The following is a 19,487-nucleotide window of genomic DNA, read 5'->3' as shown; positions in this document are numbered from 1 at the left end:
GCATTTTGAACAGAAGGGAAGTGGATTGTCACCACCCACCCTGACAGCCTCCAATGCAATTGAACCTGTGGTCACCATCGAGGACGTAAGATCAGTCTTCCAAAGAGTGAACACGAGGAAAGCATCTGGCCCAGATGGTGTCCCTGGCAGTGTGCTCAGATCTTGTGCTGATCACGCTGGCGGGAGTATTTGCAGACATATGTAACCTCTCCCTGCTTCATTCTCAGGTTCCCACCTGTTCTAAGAAGACCACTATCATCCTGGTACTGAGGAAAAGGAAGGTAACATGCCTTCATGACTACCGACCAGTGGTTCTGACATCCACTATCATGAAGTGCTTTGAGAGGTTGGTCATGGCACACATCAACTCCAGCCTCCCAGACAACCTCGACCCACTGCAATTCGCCTATCGCCAAAACAGGTCTACAGCGGATGCCATCTCCCCGGCACTACACTCACCTCTGGAGCATCTGGACAGTAAAGACACCTACATTAGACTATTGTTTATTGACTACAGCTCTGCCTTCAATACTATAATTCCAAGCAAACTTGTCACCAAACTCCGAGACCTGGGACTCAACACCTCCCTCTGTAACTGGATCCTTGACTTTCTGACCAACAGATCGCAATCAGTGAGGATAGGCAGCAATACCTCCAGCACAATTATTCTCAACACTGGTGCCTCACAAGGCTACATCCTCAGCCCTCTACTCTACACCCCATATACTCATGACTGTGTGGACAGATTCTGCTCTAACTCCATCTACAAGTTTGCAGATGATACCACCGTAGTAGGCCGAATCTCAAACAACGATGAGTCGGGATATAGGAAGGAGATAGAGAGCTTACTGGCATGGTGTCATGACAACAACCTTTCCCTTAATGTCAACGTAATGAAAGAGCTGGTTATTGACTTCAGGAAAGGGGGCGGAGTACATGCACCTGTCTACATCAACTGTGCTGAGGTCAAGAGGGTTGAGAGCTTCAAGTTTCTGGGACTGAACATCACCAATAGCCTGTCCTGGTCAAATCACGTAGATGCCACGGTCAAGAAAGCTCACCAGTGCCTCTAATTCCTCAGGAGGCAAAAGAAATTCAGTATGTCCCCTTTGACACTCACCAACTTTTATCGATGCATCATAGAAAGCATCCTTACTGGATGCATCACAGCTTGGTACTGCAACTGCTCCTCCCAGGACTGCAAGAAACTGCAGAGAGTTGTGGACACAGCCCAGCACATCATGGAAACCAGCCTTCCCTCCATGAACTCTGTCTTTACCTCTCACTGCCTTGGTGAAGCAGCCAGCATAATCAAAGACCCCACCCACCCGGGTCATCTCTCCTCTTCCACCAGGTAGAAGATACAGGAGCCTGAGGGCACATACCACCAGGCTTAAGAACAGCTTCTATGCCACTGTGATAAGACTATTGAACGGTTCCTTTATACGATGAGATGGACTCTGACCTCACGATCTACCTTGTTGTGACCTTGCACCTTATTGTCCACCTGCACTGCACTTCCTCTGTAGCTGTGACACTTTACTCTGTACTGTTATTGTTTTTACCTGTACTACATCAATGCACTCTGTACTAACTCAATGTAACTGCACTGTGTAATGAATTGACCTGTACGATCGGTATGCAAGACAAGTTTTTCACTGTACCTCAGTACAGGTGACAATAATAAACCAATACCAATACCAATAATGATTTGAAAAGATAAGTTTAATAAATGCTGCTCTACATAACCACAGCAGTAGGAGTCAGACTAAGTCATGCTGAAACCATAGTTTCTGCTCTGGATGAATCATGCTGCTTATCCTGACCAACAGACCGCAATCAGTACAGATAGGCAGCAACACCTCCACCATGATTATTCTCAACATTTGTGCTCCACAAGGCTGTGTCCTCAGAGCCCTGCTCTATTCCCTATACACTCATGACTGCCTGGCCAGATTCTGCTCTAACTCCATCTACAAGTTTGCAGATGATACCACCGTAGTGGGCTGTATCTCAAATAATGATGAGTGCAGGAAGGAGATAGAGAGCTTAGTGACATGGTGTCATGACAACAACCTTTCCCTCAATGTCAGCAAAACAAAAGAGCTGGTCATTGACTTCAGGAAAGGGGGCGATGTACATGCTCCTGTTTACATTAGCAGTGCTGAGGTCGAGAGGGTTGACAGCTTCAAGTTCCCAGGTGTGAACATCACCAATAGCCTGTCCTGGTCCAACCATGTAGATGCCACAGCCAAGAATGCTCACCAGCACCTCCACTTCCTCAGGAGGCTAAAGAATCCTATCTGGATGCATCACGGGTTGGTATGGCAACTGCTCTACCCATAACCGCAAGAAACTGCAGAGAGCTGTAGACACAGCTCAGCACATCACGGAAACCAGCCTTCCCTCCATGGACTCTGTATATACTTCTCATTGTCTTGGTAAAGCAGCCAGTATAATCAAGGACCCCTCCCACACCAGACATTCTCTTATCTCCCGTCTCCCATCGGGCAGAAGATACAAAAGCCTGAAAGCATGTACCACCAGGCTCAAGGACAGCTTCTATCCCATTGTTATAAGACTATTGAATGGTTCCTTAGTATGATGATGGACTCTTGACCTCGCAATCTACCTCGTTATGACCTTGCACTTTAATGTCTACCTTCACTGCACTTTGTCTGTAGCTGTGACACTTTACTCTGCATTCTGTATTGTTTTATCTTGTAATACCTGAATGTACTGTGTACTGAATTGATCTCTATGAACGGTACGCAAGACAAGTTTTTCACTGTACCTTGGTATAAGTGACAATAATAAACCAAATCCTATTCCGATTCATGAATATGTATCCTCTGATAAAAAAGAAAAGCAATTCAGAGAATGGCTGAACTTCAATATTGGAAGATTAACTTCAGAGCTTTGAAAAATGGAGACACAAGAGACTGCAGATGCTGGAATTTGGAGCAAAACACAAATGACCAGAGGAACTCAACAGGTCAGGCTTCATTTGTGGAGGGAAATGGATAGTCAATGTTTTGAGACCCTTCATCTAGACTGAAAGAGTAGAGGGGAGAGAGCTCGTATAAAGAGGTGAGGGGGAGGGTTGGGACAAGACCTGGCAAGTGATCGATGGAGCAGTAGAAATCACAGAGCAGTGAAAGAGGATGTCACAGAAATGTCGACTGATTGACCTTATTGAGATGAATAATCTGGTTTATCCCATAGCAAAGTGAGTTAGTGCTTCTCTAGTAAGACTTCCCTACTTTTATACTGCAACCCCTATGAAACAAAGGGCATCATTCCAGTGGCTTTCCCTGTTACCTGCTGCACCTGTGTATCAGCTTTTTGCGTCTCATCCACAATGATCCTCAACCCCTTTCTGCAATTTTTCTCCAAATAAATAATACTCCCTTCTGCTTTTCATTGCAAAATGAAAAGCTTCACATTTCCCTACATAGTTTTCCATTTGCCAACATTTTCCCCATTTTGCTAAACAATCAATATCTTCCTGCAACTTATTTTCCCACCTATTTTTATGTCCATGAGATAAAGATGGAGAAATTAGGAAAGAGAAGGGAAGAGTCAGACATGGACCATGTGAAAATCAGAGCAGGGTGGAAATTTGAAACAAAGGCAAGTTCTGTATGACTACAGGAAACAACACCATTAGTCCTCCATGTATCAGAAAAAAAGATGAGGAAGGGGGCCATAGTAGGAATGAAGACTGCTCCATTTATCCCACAAAGAATTAAATATAGCTTGGACCCATAGATACACCTTTGATTTTGAGAACATGATAGATTTAAGTGAGAAGTGCTTCAATGCAGAACATATTCAGCCACGTGAAGGAGGAGGGTGGTGAAGGGAGTCTGGTTTGATCTCTATGCAAGGAAGGAGTGAAAGTACTTCAGGCCTTCCTGATATAGTACAGAAGTGTAAAGGGATTAGACATTCACGATGAAAATAATTTGGTTAGAACGTGGAAACTATCAAAGTGGAGGAAGGCATCAGAGGGAAGTGACTGGATTAGGGGGAGAAAGAAGAGTCAAGACTCAACCATATTGCTTTTGGTCTGGACAGGTCATGAATTTTCTCAGGATGTTAGTGATCAAGATAGTATTTACTCATGATGGTGCCTAATGAGTAAATCTAGATGTGGAAATTGTGGATCAATAGTCCTGAGCTCTGGATTACTGGCAGAGTGATTGAACCACAATGGCATCATTCTTTCATTTGATAGTGTGAAACAAGGCTGCACATTTGCCCCCACACTGTTCAGTATGAAGTTCTCTGCAATGCTCTCTGATACCTACCCTGATAAAGAATTGGAATCAACCTTAGATACAGGATTGATGGTTCTCTTTTTAACCTAGGGAGACTCTCAGCCAAAACCAAAGTATGAAAAACCACCTTAAGGGACTTCTTCTTTGCTGATGACTGTGCACTCAATGCAAGCTCATTAGCTGATGTGCAGGAAAGCTTGGACAAATTTGCTAGTGCCTGTGGCAACTTTGGCCTCACGATTAGCACAAAAACCCCCAGAAATTATGCACCAACATACACCAAACACCCCGTACACAGAACCAAACATCCTTGTGATCGGTCAGATGCTTTCAGTAGTGGACAAGTTCACATACTTTGGTAGTGCACTCTCTAGATCAGTCAACATTGATGACGAAGTCCACAACAGGATAGCAAAAGCCAGCTTTGCTTTTGGAAGAATGAGAAATAAAGTGTGGGAACAAAGAGAAATTGGCCTGAAGATGTATTATGCTCGTCATACCCAGTTTACTCTATGCTTGCCAGACATGGACAGTGTACAGTCAGACATGCCAGACAGTTCAACCACTTCTGCATGATCTGTCTGTGCAGAATACTTCACATCAAGTGACAAGATTCCAGACACAGATTCTGTCCCAAACAAACCTCCCCAGCACTTACATATTGCTGAAAGAATCACAGATCAGGTGGACAGGACATGTCAGAAGGATGTCTGATGACAGAATACCAAAGCAGCTACTTTATGTGGAGCTGACTGAGGGCAAACGATCACATGATGAACAGAAAAAAGGATTCAAAGACTCTTTTAGGACATCCCAGAAGAGTTTCAACATTGATGCATACCACCGGGAACAACATTGGATCATCCTGTTTGGCATGCCCGCATAAAAACTGGTGCCCATTCATATGAACTAGTTAGAATGAAGGAGCCAAAGATGAAAAGAGAATTTCGAAAATCAAGAACCACTGATGTTACAGCATTCCTACACCTCTGTCACCTGTGTAAAAAGAATTTTCAAGCCCAGATTGATCTAATCAGCCATCTCGTACACATCGAAACACCATAGACTAGATGTAATGATCTTACTTGAGAACAACTGACGAACAAAACCTATGGTTCCTCGACTTGAGTTGGTCAAGGCTGGATCCTGCAACTCATCGGTGCTGCCGCCAGGGGCCGCTGGCGGCCGTAACCGTAGTTCCTCAGCCGGACCGCCGGATGGCGCTGCGGCCGCCTGGTCTGTTCGGTTGCCAATGGCAGGCAGGTTTGTTTACTTCCGGGTCGGCAGCCGTCCCTCCCGGAGCCGGCGGCGGCGGCGGCGGGAGATGGCGGCGGAGCCTGAGCCGGGTGGCGGGGATGTGCCGGGTGAGTGAGGCTGATGGCAGCGGCGTGGAGAGCGGGCTCAGGCCCGGTACCCCTGGGCAGTCCCAGTGCCTGATGTCAGAGAGGCCGTCGCTGTTGTCCTGGGTGACCGGGGTCGCCGTTGGAGACCCGGCCGGGATGACCCGCGGTTGGGATGGTCCGGGGGGGGGGGGGGGGGGGGGGGGGTGGGGGGACACCGGGCGAGGGGGTCCAAGGGGGCAGTGGGGGACCGGACAGTGTGGGGTTGCTCCCTGCCGTCAGCTGGGACTCGGGGAAGGCGGGTGGGTGATGGGGAGGTGTCAGACTGAGCCCGAGGAAGGCGAAGGAGGTTGCAGGAACCGCAGCAAAGGGACCATTCGGCCCATTGCGCCCATGCGGTCCTGTCAAAGCACAGCCTCTTGCCCCTCTCTTCAGTTTGGATGCGGCAGATGTCGCATGACCTACTGAGAATTTCCAGCATTATCTGTTTTATTTCTCCCCCTCAATTTATCCAAATTGCTTTTGAATCGCAGAGAAGGCGACTCAAGAGACTGCAAATGCTGGAATCTGCAGCAAAAAAAGCAATCTGCTGGAGGAACTCGGCGGGTTGAGTAGCATCTGTGGGGGGAAATCTGTTCCTTGGGTCAACACTTTGCATCAGTACTGATGCAGGGTTTTGACCCAAAACACCAACAATTCTTTTCCCCCATAGATAGTTTGGAAGAAGGCTTTTTGGCTTGTCAAGTCTTTGCTGCCTCAATGCATAAGCGATCAAGCTAGTCCCATTGTAGACCTATCACCCCGTAGCCTGCAAGTTCTTAAAGGCTATTGTTGAATCTGTATCCCTCAGTCAGTCCAAACTGAATCATAGTAATGAGTTGTATAAAATGGCTTTTCCTCACATTGCCTATGGTTGTTTTGCCAGTTACACACAATACGTCAAAAGCAAAATACTGCAGATGTTGAATAAAACAAAATGTGAAAAAGTACTGGCAATAGGTTAGACAGCATCTGTGGAGAGAGGTGCAGAGTTACTGCTTCAGTTCAATAATCTTTCTTCCCTACATTTTGGAATTGCTTCTGTGGATAGTGAATGTGATCCCATTGCTTTAAGAAAGAAAGGAGAAAGAAATGGGTAACTACCAAACTGTTAATCTAATGTCAGTTATAGAGAAAAAGACGAGAGTCTGTAATGGCTGTAATAACAGCACAATTGAGTAGAATCAGTGTGGATTTATGAAATTCATGTTCGACTAATCTACTGACTGGAGTTCTTTGAGGATGTGACAATTACAATAGATAAGTGGGGAACTAGTGGATGTGGTGTATTTGGATTTTTAGTATGTTTTCAATAACATTCCACACAGAAAATTGGTCAACCTGATTAGAACACAGGGAGCTGGGGGTAATATAATAAAATGGATTGAGGACTGGTCATTGGACAGAAAGCAATGATTGAGGGAAAAATGGATTTTGTCAGGATGGCAGGCCGTGATTAGTGGGAAACCAGAGGGATCGGTGCTTGCGCCCAAGCATTTCACAATCTATATCAATGATTTGACTGAGGGACCAAAAGTTATATTTTCAAGTCTGTTGATGACATTAAACTAGGTTGCGTTGTGAGCGGGGACAATGATATAAAGAGGCTTCAGGGTCGTATAAACATGCTGCATGAATGGCAAGAACATGGCAGATGTGATATAATGTGGAGTAATGGGAAGATATCACTTTGGTATACAAAACAGAAAAGCAGAATATTTTTTAAGTGGTGAGAGACTGGGTAATGTTGATATTCATAGGACCCTGATGTCCTTCTGCACATTACTGAAGGCCAATGTCCAGATACAGCAACCAATTAGGAAGGCAAGAGGTACGTTGGCTTTCATTACAAGCGAATTTGAGTTCAGATGTCTTACTGTAATACTATGGGGTCTTGGTGATACCATACCTGGCGTATTGTGTACAGTTTTAATGTCCTTGCCTAACAAAAGGATACAGTAAAACTTCAATAATCCAGTATCTCATTGTTTGGAAATCCTGATGATTAAGCATCTGGCTCTGGATTCAGATCTCTATGCTTTCTTAATACTCACTGGAGCCCTGTTGCCTGTGCTCCCTTTAGACTTACTGGGCTCACCGGAGAATTTATTATATCATTTGTAACACCTTCAAAAACAAGTGAATTAAACGCGTGTTGGGGTATTGGTAAGATCAATATCCAATTGTCCAAAAAATCTGCTGATTGGCACCAGCAAAGCCCGAGGGTGTCTGATTATTGGAGTTAAACTGCACTCTTGTCATAGAAGGAGTGCAGTGAAGGTTCACCAGATTGGTTCCCAGGATGGCCGGTTTGCCTTATAAGGAGAGATTGGGCCTGTAATTTCTACCGTTTTGGAGAATGAGAGGTGATCACTTTACAAAGTTCTTGCAGGGTGGATGCAAGGAGGATGTTTCCCCTTGCTAAGGAATCTAGAACTAAGGGCCACAGTCTCATAATAAAGATAAGCCACTTAAGCCTGAAATTGTAAGAAATTTCTTCAGTCAAAAGGAGGTAAATCTTTGCAATTTTCTACTCTAGAGGGCTCTAGGGTCAGTGAGTTAATTCAAAACAGATAGAATTCTGACGATTAGGAGAATCAAAGGACATAGAAAAGTGCAGGACAATGATGGTGAAGAAGATTGGCCAGGGTCTTGAAGAATGGCAGAACAAGATCAAAGGGCAAAATGTTCTAATCCTGTTTCTATTTTTTAAGTTATCTTCAGCAACTATAATATATGCTTTCTGGTTATCAACTGTTCTACCAAAACAACCACTCTCCATTCATGTGACATACAAAGGTGTGTTTTAAAGCTTTGGGAATAAACTCATCATGAAGAAGATAAATCAAATTATTCTTTGCATGTTTCCCAAAAGTAAGGTACAGCAGAATTCTTCCACCAATTATGTCAGATGGAGGTGAAGTGATAGAGCATTCTGCACCAAGTATCATTTCTATTCAAACTTAAAAAAAGTACATATCTGACAATGTTATGTACAGTATCATTATAATAGTGAAAACTGGAATTATGATTTTATTTTCTTCAAAGCCCAGTAATTCATAAATAGCCATTGTGTTTTTACCCTTGCTACTGATTTTATTCCTCACTATAATTATTGTTATATTGAACCAAACTATCTGTTACCTGAAAATTACCCTATATAATTTCTATTACAAATGCCAACTAACCTTACCCCCTACTCCTTCCTCAGCTCATTTGCAGTTTAAAAACCCCATAAATCATGTCGCCTTCAGACCTGGCTACTTCATTTTCTTCTGGCCAGACTCTCATTCTTTATACATTTAATTTCATCCAACTTATCTGCTCTCCCTACCACATCAAGTCCAGGTGCCCATTTGCCATATTACCATTGACTTGCTTTGTTTCCTGATCACCAATAACCATTATGTGGAAGTTTTCATCTTTGTGTGAGACCTCTGCAAGCCTCCATTGCTGGTGTTCTCGTTCACACTGATGCATTGTATAACTGTTTTTAATCTTTAATACATTTCACAGGAGTTGAATCACTGAGATGAAGTTTGCCAAGTCATGTAACTCAGCCCCACTCAGTAAAGTAAATAGTAGATGAAGAAGAAAATTCTGGTTTTTAGGATGAAGCTTGATCTATAATTATGGCATTATAATGATGCTATGGGACATTTTCAAAATTGTAAATTATGACTTTAACATTGCACAGATAAGCTTTCCTCACCTGTGGGGTTGGTGTTCCATTTTGCTGATAATTAATCTTATTTACCTGTGAACTTTTCCAATGTGCTCACCCTGAGATCTTTCAGGCTGCAGGCTCCAAATGACACATGCGTACTGTTAATGTCTGGTGCTCAGGCTGAAAACTCTTGGAATTTTATCAATATTTCCACTGAGTCAGCTGATCTCCAATGGCATGGCAATGAGATTGCTATAAGTTGATTGAACAACTCAGTGAAGAAGTGTTTCGTACTCCTTGTGTCCAGTGACCCTCACTGGAAAGTACAAGTTGGTGGACATCAGATGTGAGAGAAGATCAGTTTTTGGTGTGTGCTTTTCGTGAACTGATATTCAGAGACTTGGACAATTGATCTGGAGAACTTAATTTGAATTTCACAGTGGTAGCTGGAGAATTTATATTCCAGTAATAAAATAAACATGGAATTTAAAAAGTTGGTGTCAGTAATGATGATCATGAAATCAGATTGTTGTAATTTCCCCACTGGTTTTCTAATGTCCTTTACAGAAGGAAAGTCTGCCATCCTTGCTCAGCCCAGTCTGTATGCAAGTCCATCTACTGACATGATCCCAGCACCAGTCACATCTTCCCCTTTCCACCCATTACTGCTTTCCAAAGGGACCACTCCATGGTCTGCTCATCCGTCATTCAACCCTTCCCGCCCCCGGGAACTTTCCCCTACAACTGTAGGAGGTGTAATACCTGTCCTTTCAACTTCTTCCTCACCACTATCCAGGGACTTAAACAGCCCTTCGAAATGAGGCAGAGGTTTACCTGCACCTCTTCCAACTTGGTCTACTGCATTCCGTGCTCACAGTGTGGCCTCCTCTACTCTGCTGAAACCAAGCATAGACGAGGTGACTGTCTTTCAGAGCACCTCTGCTCTGTTCACAGTGGCCATCTCAAGCACGTAATTTTAACTTTCCTTCCCTCTTTTACAGTTTACAGGTCCCACACTGATGTGTCTGTCTTAGGCAAAGCAAGTAGGAAGAACAACATCTCATAATCTGCTTGGGTAGCTTACAACATTGAATTTTCCAATTTCAGGTAACCTCCATCCCAGTGTTTTTTACACACACACACACACACACACACACACACACACACACTCCCTCTCTCTCTCCCTCTCTCTCTCCCTCCCTCTCTCTCTCCCTCTCTCTCTCCCTCCCTCTCTCCCTCCCTCTCTCTCTCCCTCTCTCTCTCCCTCTCTCTCTCCCTCTCTCTCTCCCTCTCTCTCTCCCTCTCTCTCTCCCTCTCTCTCTCCCTCTCTCTCTCCCTCTCTCTCTCCCTCTCTCTCTCCCTCTCTCTCTCCCTCTCTCTCTCCCTCTCTCTCTCCCTCTCTCTCTCCCTCCCTCTCTCCCTCCCTCTCTCCCTCCCTCTCTCCCTCCCTCTCTCCCTCCCTCTCTCCCTCCCTCTCTCCCTCCCTCTCTCCCTCCCTCTCTCCCTCCCTCTCTCCCTCCCTCTCTCCCTCCCTCTCTCCCTCCCTCTCTCCCTCCCTCTCTCTCTCCCTCTCTCTCTCCCTCTCTCTCTCTCTACCTTTTCCATCCCCTTGCCCCCCCCCCCACCAGGAGTTGGTCTAGCATTCTGTTTTTCTGTTCCAGATTCCAGCATCTGCAGTCTCTTTTGTTTCCATCCATCAGTGTGTTTGACTCTCAACTTTCCTCTGAAATATTATTCTGTTCCACGACAATTGGGAATGGGGAATATTTGCTGGCCTACCCAGTGAAGCCCATATCCTGTGAATGAATAAATACAAAAGTTAACATTTTATCTCTCACATACAGAAGTGCAGATTAGAGAGGTCGCCAATAGAATCACATCCCAGTGCAATTAAGAATACTGCATGGCATAATGTAGTAGAACTACAGCCATTCAAGGAAAGTAATTATTTTTGTTGTACTCGTCAGGAGTATCCTTTCCAAGAAAATATTTTCCATTAAGTCTGACAGGCACTTGGAAGAAATGCAGTGAATAAGCTGGGTGGAAGAATTTCTCCAAGATTAACCGCACAACAAGTTTCTTCCAAACACTCCAGAGTTCCTCCACATGATGCAGAATTACAATGGCTACCAGATAATTGTGCATTTTTACAGTTTACTGTTCCACTGTCCTAATCTAACTGCTTTGTCTGTTCCTTAGAATTCCTAATCCACATATTTAATGACATACAGGTTAGGAGTTGTGGGCATGCTATGTTGGCACTGGAAGAGCGGTGACACTTGCGGGCTGCCCCCAGCACATTCTCAGTAATGCAGAAAGATGCAGTTCATTGTGTGTTTTGATGTACGTGTGACCAATAAATAAATATCTAATGTGGCCACACCATGAAACAACATTGTTTTTTTTTCTGTTGGCTGCACCCTAATAACATCACATTATTGAGGCTTAATACATGTAGTAAAAATATTTCTGTTGTTACTAATTTGTAATTTTGTTTATGCAGAGTTTCCTAGTTTTATCTCCGGTCTCTTGAAATCCTGGTCCAAGTAGTGGTTTTCATTTGCCAATTTCTTGATGGTTCAATTGCATCAATTTCCTTTTCTGTTTGTATGCTCACTTAAAGAGGCTGCCAAACAATTACTGTTCATTTCGTAATTAAGATCTGCTTCACAGTGTTACATTCACCAAACCCATTAAACATGATCTCTATAATGGAACTTTTAGCAACAAGATTCAGCATGATCTAAATTTACTATTATTTTTTCTGGTAAAGCTGCCAAAAACATGTTTACACTGTTTTAAAATCATTTTGGAATAATTTCACCATTAAGTGCTCACTTTCTCAATCAAGGCAATAGAAATATTAGTTGTTATCTAATTGGACTTAATAGGGCTTAGGACAGCAGTATTTAAATTATTGCTTTTAAACAAAATGTTGCATTTTCAAGGACTTAAATATATCATGTAATGCTTTTAGCAAATGAAATGCATGTTCTCTATTGGGTTTATTGGAGAGACTGATTTGTTGATTTTATTTGCAAGTTGCCAGTGGAGGCCAGGTAGCACAGGAGATGCATGACAGCAAAGCAATGGTAATTCTCAGTATAATACAAATACTGAGGATTTTCTTCTTGCATTGGATCCATTGGCAGTACTTGGAGAGGCCAGGATTCAAATTAAACCAGCAATTTATTTGGTAATTTTTCATTCCAATCTAACGCCCAATTGCAGTATAAATACTGCAATGTAAAGCACTGCTCCCTCCTTCCTCCAATACAAACAGTTGTATTTCCACAAGAAATCCGTTGTAAACACAGAAAATTTTGGAAACACTCAAAGTCAGGCAGCATCTGTGGAAAAGGAAACCTAAAACCAATTTGTTTTCTTTCTTTCCCAGTTCTGACGAGAGGTCTTTAACCTGAAGCAGTAAATCTGTTTCTCTTTCACAGGTGCTGCCTGATGTGCTGAGTATTACCAGTGGTTTCTTTATTTTCAGATTTTCAACATTTCCAATTTTTGATTTTCATTTCAATAAATCCATTGTATTCTCTTTGGAATCAGAAAGGAAAAAATTGAGCACTAAATCAGGAAGAAGAAAGGTAGATTGTGAAGTTGTTTTCTGCAGCTGTCAAAAGACTCAAATTAGTTGAGAAATAAGTTGTTTTGGTAAACTATCTGCCTGGCTATTTAAATATACTTCTGCTCTTTTAGTAATGGTAAATCATTTTGCAAAATGGAATTTGTCATTAGCATGAGGAGCATAGGGAAAGAGGCCTCCTGAGCTGAAGAGGAACATTGGAGATGGCGATCTCGTGAGTTTACAATCACTGTGCATGCTGAATGATGGTGGCCAAGTAAAATGTTCCCACTTCCACGAGATAATCCACCTCCACTGGCCAGGAAATCCCACAAAACTGCCCTCTGTATACTGGGAGACCACAACCTGCCAACTCTGGGCAGCACTAGGCAGGTGGCTGAAGAGGCTTTCTGGGAGAATTCTGGGGATTCTTGGCAGGGCCACAGACTACAGATGACAAGGCTACCGAGACAGTGGGAGAGGGCAATTAACAATTGGGGAACTGCACTGAAGAGGGTGAGCAGCAGGAGCAGCAGTGGGTGAAGACTGCAGGCAGATGGCAGGTGGAGGAAGGCCTGGGAAGGAGGTGAAGAATAGGAAAATTATGAGAGAAAGGAAGAGGAAAGGGCCTAGGAAAGAATTTTGAAAAACAAGGATTCTGACAGGGAGAGGGGAACTGAGGAAGGGAACAGAATGGGGAGGCTGTTGAGTGAAGGGGGGCAAAGGGAGGGAATCTGAGAGAATGGATTAGGGTAGGCAGATATGGGGGAAGAGATCAAAAGAAAGGTTGTGTTTAAAACTGTCTCTGTCCATATGTGTGCACTTTGAATGTATCTATGTATGCTTAGAGTTTGTATGTGCATTGGCAAGGTTGCTCTGTCAAGAGTATAGTAGCTGGTTTGCAATGGCCACCCACCCTAAAAGAATTCACACACAGGCTTATTCCACTCCGTAGTACTCGAATGGAAGCAAGTCATCCCGATGAATGATCTAAGAAGAAGAAAAGGATAGAAATTGGCTTTGAAAAATTAGACCTCTCAAGGGAATCCCTAGTTTTCAAAATTTAATGGAGTATGAACGATCCACAAGGCGTTTTATTAAGGTTTTGAGTGAACTGTTAGCAAATATTTTCTTAGGTGTTGCATTGTGATGGTGGAGCTCTGCTGATGTTGGTGAAAGTGTATTGATTGTGTTTTTCAGTGGCAGTAGCATTTTGCTTATTTTATTTTTAGGTTGTAACTTTACAGGCATTTGTTGCTCATCCCTAATTGCCCTTGGGAAGATGATGGTGAGCCATCATCTTGAACAGTATATGTGGTTTTGGTGAAGGTCCTCCCACAATGCATTTTGGTAGGGAATTCCAGGATTTTGACCCAGTAATGTTGAAGGGACAGTGTTATATCCGAGTCAGAATTAGGTGCAATTTGCAAGGCAACATGTGGTGATTGTATTTCCAAGATGCCCTTGTCCTTCTTGCTGGTAGAGGCTGCAAATTTGAGTGGTGCTGTTGTAAATAGTCCAGGTGAGCAACTGCAGTGCAATTTGTAAATGGCATACACTGTAGCCATGATGCAGCAGTGGTGAAGGGAATGAATGTTTAGGGGATGGATGGGGTGCTTCAAATGGGTGCTTTCTCCTTGATGGTGTTGAGCTTCTTGAGCATTGTTAGAGCTTCAGTCACTTATCCAGCTAAGTGGAGAATATCATAGTACACTCCTGATTTGTGCTGTGCAGCTGGCGGAAAAGCTTTAGGGTGTCAGGTGGTGTAGGCCAGCTGCTGGCCAGTTACCCAGCTGCTATCCTGCTGTGGGAATCATAGTGTTAATGTAGCTGGTCCAATTGAGTTTCTGGTCATTTCCCAAGACGTACGTGGCGGGGAGTTGGTGATGGTAATGTCATTGAATAGCAAGGGTGAATAGTTTCTTGTTGGTTATGGTACTTGACACTGATCAGCCCATCTCTGAATGTTGTTTAGGTCTTGTTGCATGCAAAAATAAACTTCATTTAATGAGGAGTTGCATATGGAGTTCAACATCATGAAATCATCTACGAACATTCTTACTTCTGAACTTTTGATGGAAGGAAGGTCATTGATGAAACAGCTGAAGATATTTGGGCTGAGGACACTGCCTCCAGGAGCTCCTGCTTTGATATCCAGGGCTGGGAAGATTGACATTCTCCTTTGTGTGAGTTACAGATCTAACCACTGGACTGTTTCCCCCATGATACCCATTGACTTCAGTTTTACCAGCTCCTTGATGCCACGCTTGTTCAAATGTTGCTTTGAAGTTAAGGTTAATCACTCACGCCCCACCTCATGAATTCAGCTCTTTGGGTTCATTTTAAGGTCTTGAGCCGAGGGATCCTAGTGAATTGCAAAATGGGTAACTATGAACAGGTTACAGCTTAGTGGAAGAAGTGCATCACCTCCTAAACTACTCACTGGATTGCCTCCTCAAGAATCTTCTGCCCAAACTGTGGCAGTGTTGTTGAGTTCCACACTGTCTTCATGAGCCACTTCAGAACTCATGGAACTAGAATAGAAATAAGTCATCTTCAACCCCAAGGCACTGACTAAAAGATAAAGTGGGACAGACTCAGAATAGATCTGGCTGCTCAAACTTGAGCATCCACAAGATGCTAAGGACCATCAGCAGCAGTGGAAATGTATGCCACCACACTCAGTAATCTCATGACTTGGCATGTCCTCAACAGAAAAATACTTTCTCTTGCAGTTTTTGTGGTCACTGCAGAATGAATTAACTTTGCAAAAACACGATCCACTGATTTGATGTTAAGAGTTGAACAAAAAGGCAGATAGATGGCAGTCATGTTTACCTGGTTGTCCCATGGTTGCAGTTATGGTCTGGAATTAGGTCTGCCAATTTGCTGATGAACAGACAAAAATTTAGACTTCAAGAATTCAGGTTTTGAAATAATTTCCTTGAGCCACATTGAATTTAACAAAACTATCTATTTTGTAAATTACTTTATTATTATGAAGTATATAGTATTTCTTCTGGGGATGTGGACTGCTGCTTTCAATTCTAGGGAGAGGGAAGTACATATAGTTTCAAAGATTACATAAAATGTACACAATTTTTAGTTCGGAACTTTATTGTGAATGGCATAACTTTTCAGCCGGTAGTGCTTAATAGATCATCTATCTTGACTTCCTTTTGACAGTCGCACTGTCAAAGAAGCCAGTCTTTGGCCAACTTGATGACCTGATCACCTCAGCCAGGAATGATTTTGTCAGGACAACTTGGCCAAACGTGGACAAAAGAGCTGAATCCCAGATACGAGGCTAGAGTGACTGCCTATGATATGAAGGCAGCATTTGACTGTATGTTGCATTAAGTAACTGGTAAAGCTGATGTCAATGGGAGTTGAGTGTATGACAATTCAGTGGTTGGAGTCATAGCTCACATAGGGGAAGATCATTGTGCTTGTTGGAGGTAATGCATCCTAGCTCTAGGAAATCACTGCAGTTGTTCTTCAGGGTAGCTTCCTGGGCCAAACCATGATCATCAGCCACGATCAGGTATCTTGCTACCATTTTAAGTCGTATGTTCATTGATGAATGTACAATGTTCATTTCCATTCTCAATTCCCAAGTAGATGAAGTAATCTATGCCAGCATACAGTACGAGCTAAAGCTACATTCAGGCGAGGGCTGATAAGCAGCAACTAACATTTGTACCACAAAACTGCCAAGCCAATAAGAGAGAGTCTAACCACCTAGTATTGACTTTAAGTGGTATATCAGTAGTCTCTCTGTTAAGGACTGCAAGAATATTGGAACACTACCACTTGTAGCTTCCTCTTCATGTTTCACACCATCCCAAGTCTAAATCCTAGAGCTCTCTACCCCACAGGATTGTGGAAGTATATTCAGAAGGACTGCAAGCCTTAAAGGTGGTGGCTCATCACCACCTTTAAGGGCAATTAAGGATGGGCAATGCTGGCTTTGCCAGCAATACCAAGATCCTGAAAAATAAATAAAATAGAATACAAATGCTGTGCTGGCATTGTTAAAGTAAATGCTCTTGTGTACACTGTGTTCTCTATGGTAACATTCATACCAGGTTTTAGATAATGGCAGTTCTAAATCAGGGACTTTATGAAATATTGTGATGGTGTATGGAAAGGAAAGAATAGTCATAGAATGATTAATTATGCAATGGCTTGATATTTCCATTATTAAAGTCAAATGAATGTTAATACTTTGTTCTTATAGGCTGAGTGAAAAATGAGTCCTTCCTTGTGCCAGGATGTTTGACCAATTGACTCTAAATACATATTTCAAATGATTTGACAATTATCCGTACTAGTCCTGGACCATGGAATTTTGTGAGCAGCTCCTTGCATTGGAATGAGGCATCTTTCACCCAGCTGAAAACCTTCCAGCAATGGTTGCTGTTTGTCTTGGAATATGCTCCTAGTACAGAGTTATTATGCAGCTATTTGGGTTGAATTTCAAAAGACCGCCACATCCCTTTTCAGATCTTAACAAATGCACATTTCAGAAGTAGATGGATGTCAATTCAATCCCACAGCAGCCACCTGAAAATGCAGTGTCAGTGAAGATGAGACTCTGGCTGCGAGTAAATGATCTGACAGGGGTTGTCCTCACCAGCATCCAAACAAGGTCTTGGTGGTTGTTCGAAACTTCTGATGACCTTGATCATACTTGGGGAACTACCCAACTGGTCTATCACCTTTTTGGATTGTGCTTTAGTATGTTCCTTGTAGAACGTTGTCCAATTTATTTATGCTCAAAAGGCGTTCTTCTGCATGAACTTTTCTGCGAGGGGCAGGTGATTTATCACAAAACAGCTGAAAGGAATGTTCTGTGGCGATATGACCAGACTCGTATTCTGTCACAGTGAGGACAAAACCTCAACATGTTGTGTCATTTGATGCTTGTGTACTTGGCATCTATGCACAGGCTCCTGCAGACACAACCCAGAAGTAGCTATAAGAATGAGAGGCATGTTGGGTACCTTTTCCCTCCTCCTCCATAGATTTGTACATTGTGTCTCTGCAGACAAACTTACTTTTGATCTCGACATGGTGAAAGTTTGTTTGGATGCCTGCTACAGCAGAGGAACAGGGTACAGGATACCTGAGCAACAAGGCAGTTCACAAATGAAGACCAGGTTCTTTCCGGCAATTAAGAGGGATTGCTTTTGCCACCTTCCTAATCTCTTCTTCACCTTGATTATATACTTCCCCAGTTTTTGGTGCATGTCCAGTTTGGACTATATTCCCAGCACTGTATTCCCTCATTCCAAGGCCAGTTTGAGTTGATCAGACTAAATTGCAGATCAACACGTGACTGACATTGTCCATTTATGAGGTGGTTTTGACCTGAGCACTTCTACTGTCTTGGATTGTCATACCTCTTATGACCCTTTGTTAAAAGTGACCCCTAGTTCTAGGTTCTCCCACAAGAAGCATCCATTCCACAGTCACCTAGTCAAGGCCCCTTCGGATCTTAATTTTTTTTGTATTAAAAGAAGTTCCTTGTTATAACATCTTTACTAATAGTTTCTAGCATTTTCCCTGTGACAGATGTTAAGCTAACTGTCCTGTAAGTTCCCCTCTTGTCTCTCTTTTGGAATAAAAGAATTATTTTTGTTATTTTCCAGTCCACGAGTTCCTCCCTTCCAATTTTGAACTTACAGCCAATTCTGGGATGTAGAATCATTTCCAGTAAAGACTGATGCAAAAAAAAACCTGTTTAATTTATTTGCTTTCTGATTATTATTAGTTCTCCAAACTCACTTTGTTAACTCTAATTCTCTATAGAAACTGTTAATATCTGTTTTTACATTTCTGACCAGCTTTATCTTGTAACCTAATTTTTTTCCTTCGTTATTCCTCTTTAGGTAAATCTTTGCTTTTAAATATTCTGTCCATTTTTCTGAGCTGCCACGTCTTTGTGCGATTATGCTTTATCCTTAGGTTTAATTTTTTAAAGTAAGGTTAACCATGGGCGGTGGTTCCTCCTTTGAAATATTTTGTGTATTATAAAGGTCCCCTTAAATGTCTGCTAATGCATCTTGATTGATCAATCCCTTACCTAATATGTAATTCACTTTTGCTAGCTCTGCTTTCATGGGCTCATAATTGCCCTTACTTAAGGTACTGGTCCTGGATCTATTATTAATCATGATTGCTGTTACTTCAGAGCGCCTTCAGTCAGAGGGCATTAATTATTCCTATCTTTTTACACAATACCAGGTCTAGTATAACCTCTTCTCTGGTTGGCTCCAGAACATGCAGTTCTAAGAAACTATCGCAAAAACAAGTCCTCATCTAGGCTTCCTGTTGCCCATTTGATTCATTACCATACCTTTTTGACAAGTTCCCATTATTTCTTCCTTTATACTCAGTCCTACCATGTGGTTACTGTTAGGGAGCTTGTACACTTCCCACAATGACTTCCTGCCTTTATGATTTCTTATCTTCACCCAAACCACTTCTACATCCTGGTTTCCTGGCTTGGTCTTAAAACAAAGAGGGATGATCCATCATTGATTAACAACTTCCTGTCCTTCCTGAAATGTCTTGAA

At 42.7% G+C, this 19,487-nt stretch overlaps 1 protein-coding gene across 5 annotated transcripts in view; it reads left to right on the top strand.

Annotated features, from left to right (window-relative positions):
- The first annotated feature begins 5,514 nt into the window (after positions 1-5,514).
- The window catches only part of LOC127569961 (X-linked retinitis pigmentosa GTPase regulator-like), an 89,599-nt gene continuing 75,626 nt past the window's right edge, over positions 5,515-19,487 (top strand). For 4 of the 5 annotated variants that reach the window (XM_052015063.1, XM_052015061.1, XM_052015060.1 and 1 more), the window contains exon 1: positions 5,553-5,647. In XM_052015063.1, the coding sequence (XP_051871023.1) occupies positions 5,608-5,647 (40 nt within the window). In that variant the 5' untranslated portion in view covers positions 5,553-5,607. Of the gene's footprint in view, positions 5,648-19,487 lie in introns of all 5 variants that reach the window. The other variant, XM_052015062.1, reaches the window with a different exon arrangement.

Source organism: Pristis pectinata, chromosome 4 (genome assembly GCF_009764475.1).
Source record: "Pristis pectinata isolate sPriPec2 chromosome 4, sPriPec2.1.pri, whole genome shotgun sequence".
Classification (NCBI taxonomy): Eukaryota; Metazoa; Chordata; class Chondrichthyes; order Rhinopristiformes; family Pristidae; genus Pristis; species Pristis pectinata.
The sequence above is the reverse complement of the archived record's forward strand: the minus strand, read 5'-3'. Positions and strand labels throughout refer to the sequence as shown.